The sequence below is a fragment of the Rhinatrema bivittatum genome, unplaced genomic scaffold, assembly GCF_901001135.1.
Source record: "Rhinatrema bivittatum unplaced genomic scaffold, aRhiBiv1.1, whole genome shotgun sequence".
Taxonomy (NCBI): Eukaryota; Metazoa; Chordata; class Amphibia; order Gymnophiona; family Rhinatrematidae; genus Rhinatrema; species Rhinatrema bivittatum.
This window is the reverse complement of record NW_021820523.1, coordinates 7,886-14,098: the sequence shown is the minus strand read 5'-3', so window position 1 is coordinate 14,098 and position 6,213 is coordinate 7,886. Positions and strand designations below refer to the sequence as shown.

At 44.0% G+C, this 6,213-nt stretch overlaps 1 protein-coding gene across 1 annotated transcript; it reads left to right on the top strand.

Moving 5' to 3' along the window:
- The first annotated feature begins 1,745 nt into the window (after positions 1-1,745).
- On the top strand, positions 1,746-2,417 carry LOC115081699 (gastrula zinc finger protein XlCGF49.1-like). Its single transcript, XM_029586118.1, has one exon. The coding sequence runs from the start codon at positions 1,746-1,748 to the stop codon at positions 2,415-2,417; it is 672 nt and encodes a 223-aa protein (XP_029441978.1).
- Positions 2,418-6,213: the final 3,796 nt, after the last annotated feature.

Genomic DNA, 6,213 nt, shown 5'->3' with positions numbered 1-6,213 from the left:
CCATTAAACAGCTGGAAGTACCTAAAACTGTCTCCGAGAAAGAGAGAGGGGATACCTGCCCATGTTGTGACTGGGGTAAAAACTGCTGGAATCAGTGCAAGCCAGAGGAAAGGCTGAGAAATCCAGCAGGAGACTCCACTGAGAACGTGACTCCCTGTGAGCAAAGTGCCAGTGATATCCCCCGCACTATAGAGTGTGAGAGAGACCAGACCCTTGGAGAACAGTATATATGTAATGAATGTGGAAACTGCTGCATGGATCTGAGATCTCTGAAATTACACCAGAGAATGCATGGAGAAGAGGGAACACAGGCAGGCACCGTATCCGGGCTAAACTTAAGTGCGAAGCAGCATCTCTCAATTCACTATAAAATCCACACTAACCAAGACAGAGCTTTCCCCTGTCCTGAATGTGGAAAGCGGTTCCTTCAGAATCAAGATCTAGCAGTGCATAAGAAAATTCACATAGGAGAGACCCTTTTCATGTGCTGAATGTGGAAAACACTTTAGCAATAAATCCTATCTTTCCAAGCACAAAAGAATCCATACTGGAAAGAGACCTTTTTCATGTACTGAATGTGGGAAAAGATTTCTTCAAAAAAGAGACCTGGTAATACATCAGAGATCTCACACGGGAGAGCGACCTTTTCCATGCAATGAATGTGGGAAAAGATTCCTTCAGAAGAGACATCTAGTGATGCATCAGAGATCTCACACAGGAGAGAGACCCTTTCTATGCAATGAATGTGGGAAAAGGTTCCTGCAGAAGAGACACCTGGTGATACATCAGAGATTCCACACAGGAGACAGACCCTTTCCATGCAATGAATGCGGGAAAAGGTTCCTGCAGAAGGGAGACCTCGTCATGCATCAGAGAACCCACACTGGAGAGAAACCCTATCCATGCAACGAATGTGGGAAAAACTTCAGTCTGAAGGTACATCTTGTGCAGCACCTCAGAATGCATACAGGAGAGAGACCATTTTCCTGTACGGAATGTGGAAAAAGCTTTCGATATATAGCCAGTCTTAAAATACATCAGAAAATTCATACAGGAGAGAGACCCTTTGTCTGTGCTGAATGTGGTAAAGGGTTTATTAACAAAAGAGACTTAGTCATACATCAGAGGACTCACACGGGGAGAGGCCCTTTCCTTGTATGGATGTGGGAGAAGCTTCTGTATGAAGGTAGGTCTTGTAGAACACCTGAGGACACATGTTGGAGAGAAACCATTTTCCTGTGCTGAATGTGGGAAAAGCTATAGTCACAGAGCCAGTCTTCTAGCCCACAAGAAAAGTCATTCAGGAGAGAGACCCTTTCCATGTCTTGATTGTGGGAAACGTTTTGTTAACAAGAGAGACCTATTAATGCATCAGAGAACCCATACAGGAGAGAGGCCATTTCTGTGTATTCAGTGTGGGAAGAGCTTCATTCAGAAGAGACCTGGTGATGCATCAGCGAACCCACAGGAGAGAGACCATTTGCATGCACGTACTGTGGGAAAAGTTTTACTCATAAGGGGAATCTCCTCATACATGAGAGAATCCATACTGGAGACAGACCCTTTGCATGCAATGAATGTGGAAAAAAATTCAGTCAGAATAGGGTTCTTCTACAACATCTGCAGCTGCACACTGGAGAAAGACCCTTTTCTTGCACAGAGTGTGGAAAAAGCTTTGCCAATAAAAGAATATTTACAAAACACCAGAAAACTCATGTGAGGGAGAGACCCTTTCCATGTACCGAATGTCAGAGGAGTTTCATTCAGAAGGGGAGCTGGTAATACATCAGAGGACCCACACCGGAGAGAGGCCCTTTTCATGTACTGAATGTGGGAAAAGCTTTACCAAGAAGGGAAATCTGGTGATCCACCAGAGGATCCACAAAGGAGAGAAACCCTTTTTATGCAATGAATGTGGGAAAAGCTTTGGTGAGAAGGGAGGCCTTATGCAACACCAAAGAATTCACACAGGAGAGAGGCCCTTTACATGCAATCAATGTGGGAAAAGCTTTGGTCATAAGGGGGTTCTTACAGAACACCAGAGAATACACACGGGAGAGAGACCTTTTTCATGCCCTGACTGTGGAAAAAGCTTTAGTTATAAAACAAGTTTTGTATTGCATCAGAAAACTCATACAGGGGAAAAACCATTTTCATGTACTGAATGTGGGAAAACTTTTGCTGTCAAAAGTAAATTGGTAATACATCAGAGAACCCACACAGGAGCGAGACCCTTTCCATGCAATGAATGTTGGAAAAGCTTCAGTCAGAAGAGAAGTCTTACAGAACATCTGAGAATCCACACTGGCGAGAAACCCTTTTCATGCAGTGATTGTGGAAAAGCCTACAGTCATAAAAGAAGTTTTATAGTCCATAAGAAATCTCACACAGGAGAAGCGCAAGTTCAGATTCTGTAGCACAGAACTGGAAACTAACACATTTCATCATTAGGTGTGATTTCCTGATGTTAGAAGGCCTGTATATAAAAAGGCATAATAAGGTGGCAAGGGTCATCCACTGGAGACCCTTAAACCCTATAACATCACTGTACCAGAGAGGATTAGGGAAAATGCTTAGTGAAAAGGTCCTAAGTTTGTATCCGAGGCAATGGAGTGAAGTAACTTACACAGTAACAGAGCAGTGACGGCAGATAAAGACCAAATGGTCCATCGAACCTGCCCAGCAGTTTGCTTATGGCAGTAATTTCCTCTCTGTGTAGGTTATCCCCATGCGTTCTGTTATTAACCGCAGTTCTGTGCAGGTTACCCCCATGCATTCCATTAACGGTAGAAACTTCCACTCCTACGCAGGTTACCCCATGCAAAAATGTTATACCCAAGGTTATTTGTAGTATCCATGGGATTCATTTCTTTATTTAAGAAATGTATATACCGCCTACCAGTTAAAACTATAGAATCTGTTTAATAATATCAGACATAATCAAGTTAAAACAAATAAAATAAAAATCAAATAGACAAAAATAAAACAATTACTCAAAAAAACCGTTTCTACCCCAAACAGTGCTGTCCTCCAGTTCCCTCTCCTTTTGGAAACAGGAAACTTTTAACCTGTTTCCAGAACCTTAAAATGTTTAATCTGCCCTGGTTTTGTGTAGGAAGTGCATTCCAAATCCTTGGTGTCACTTGCAAAACAGCCCTAGATGTCAACTGCTTCAATCTCCACTTAACCGGCTTAACAGGTGCCAGAAAGCATCCTTGAGAAGCTCTTGTACTGCACCTATGTTGATACCATTTAAGTTTTCCCCACAAATACAATGGTCCATTATCCTGCATTGCCTGAATTTCAGAGTTAACAATTTGAACTTGTCAATCTAAAAGAGGCAGCCAGTGCACTTTTATGAGCAATGGAGTAGCTCTCTCGAATTTGGAATTACCTACGTAGTGCCAACTGTTCAGCTGGATTCTGGACCCCCTGAAACCCTCCCAGATAATCCCAAATGCGGCACAATGCAATAGTCAAGACGTGAGATGGCCAATACAAAGACCACCAATTTCTAAGCTTTACCATCCAAATCTGGATGTAATTAGCAAACTATTTGTAATTGTAGGTGTGCTCATTTAACAACTGCACTAACATAGGATTCAAAAGAACAGCTAGAATCCATAACTACTTGTAAACGCTTGCTCTTATTGGAAACCAATATTCTGCTTCCCTCAAGCATCAGTTCCAAATTAATTCCAATATATCCTAGTTCAGTCTTAAACGTATTGGGCCAGGTTTTAAACTTACGCGCGGGCGTAGATTTGTGCGCGCATGTTTAAAATTTGGGATCGGCGCCATAAGGGGGTGCACACTTGTGCACCTTGCGCGCACCGAGCCCTAGGGGAGCCCCGATGGCTTTCCCTGTTCCCTCCGAGGCCACTCCGAAATCGGAGAGGCCTCAGAGGGAACTTTCTTTCTGCCCCCCCCTCACATTTGTTTGTGAAGTTGTGCCTGCCTCCGGGCAGGCGTAGGTTGTTCACGCCGGCGACGGCCGGGCTGCGATCCTGGGCACAGCAGCAAATGGCCGCAGTGCCTGGAGTCTCCGGCCCCACCCCCCGCCCCCTTTTTCAAGACCCAGGACATACGCGTGTCACCGAGCCTATGCAAAATAGGCTCAGCGCGCACAGGAGCGGGTTTTTGGGGTTATGCGCATAATATACGCGCGTAACCCTTTGAAAATCCGCCCCACTAAGTATAAGTTGATGCTTCTGAAACCAAACAGATAGTTTGTTCAAACATGAGTTCAGCAATATTACTGCCTCAACAAATATCTGCTCCAATAGGAATCAAAAGCTGCATGTCATCTGCATAAATATGCCCAGTGACACCCAAATTTTTCAATATTTTCACAAATGGTTGCATACAGGTGTTAAACAATAACGGCGAAAGATTAGAACCTTGGTGGATACCTGTCCTAACAATAGAGGCCGAAAAATCATTCCCCACTTGTACTAAAAAAAAGACCAAACTTGCAAAAAGGAGGGAATCCAAGAACACATTTTATCTTCCAAATCCATCTACCACTATCTTGACGGTAAAAGATGGTGCGTTACTAGGTCAAATGCACAAGACATTTCCAACAAAACTAAAAGAAACAAAAACCAAATACCAGACTGACCCTTATCTAACCTCCGTAGAACATCATCCACAAATGCCACTGTGGTGATTAGCTTTGTAAAGGTATAAAAGTCATGCTTGATCCTTGTTCTTATGAGAACTGTGACAAGACCGACTTTGTCATGCTTCGCTGATATGCGCACATCAATAAAGGTAATTTCTTACTGCAGCAAACTTGAGTGTGACTGTAATTCCATCTAAGAAAAGAGAAGGACCAGGGACCTAGTTACAATTGGAGATTTCCACAACACCATAACAGATTCCGCTTTATGACCAGGACGAAAGCCCAAGTGACTCTGCAAATCGCCCAGCTGATTCTAAGAAGTTTGACTCCTTACCAGCCATGACCTTTTCTATAGTTTTTGCCAAAAACAGATTTGATAGAGGCCTATAGCTGTTACACTTATCAGGATCTAGAGTTGGCTTCTTTAATCTCGGCCTAATCTTAGATCTCTAAAACCACTCGCCCATCATTGCCGTAACTAGCCACAGGAGTGCAAGGATCAAGAGGACTGCCAGTGGATCGCAGTGAGGACACTGCCCCTGGATCGCAGGATAATACTTTTAGACCCACACTATTTAACACACAAGAACTATTAAACTCACTAACTTGCTCCATCATCTCAGGCACTTAACTATCCCCTACCACGACATTATCCCCCAACACCTCACAGTAATCACTAGAAAGCTCCAACAAGCAGAGACTGTCTTCTCAAAAAAAAGCCAAACATAGCCCAATCGGGCATTAAAATGCCATCCACTGATCTCCCTAATAATCCTTTCCCTATCCTAAATATCTCTTTATTAACTGCTCTACTAGAATTATAAAAATCCGTATTTTTTCTGCAGGGTAGTGTTTGAACCCTGGTTTTCAGCCCAATGTTCCAACCATAAAGCTACTCCTATCAAACCTGCACAATACAGAGCAACCTGCTACAGGAAGGGCAATGGGATGAGGAAGGCATCGTCATCTGTTTCCCACACCACAGTCATCCTCAGACCAGTTCTTGAAACGCAGAAGCAAAGCGCATTGCGAAACTCTTACCACAGCCAAAGCCCACTATCTAAGGGGCCGATGCAGAAAAACTTGCGCTGAAAGCGGGCGCTGTGTGTTCAGTACCCGCTTTCATAACGCGCCCCCAGGCACTGCTCCTGGGGCGCGATGCAATATTTTTAGGGCTCACGCTGTCGAGGCGCTAGGGGCGATTGTGAGCCCCTAGCGCCTCCTTGACAGCGCGAGCCAGAGAGAGAGGTCTGCTGTGGGCGGCTGTCCGCCAGTTAAGAAAATGGACGCTGAATTTATCAGCGTCCCGTTTTCCTAATCAGCGCCTATGCAGGGGTTAGGAAAATGGATGCTGATAAATTCAGCGTTCATTCTCCGAACCTGACTATGGGCACCGGAAGGAGTTAATAAATCAATATTAAAGCGTCGGGCACTTAATATTAATTTATTCACGTCAGTGAAAGGACCAATCTCCTTTCAGAAGGCTGTCCTGAAAGGTGATTGGTCCTTTCACTGACATGTGACAGTGAAGGGACCAATGGACAATAAGTGAAGGAGTGAATAAGTTAATATTAAGTGCCTGACACTTT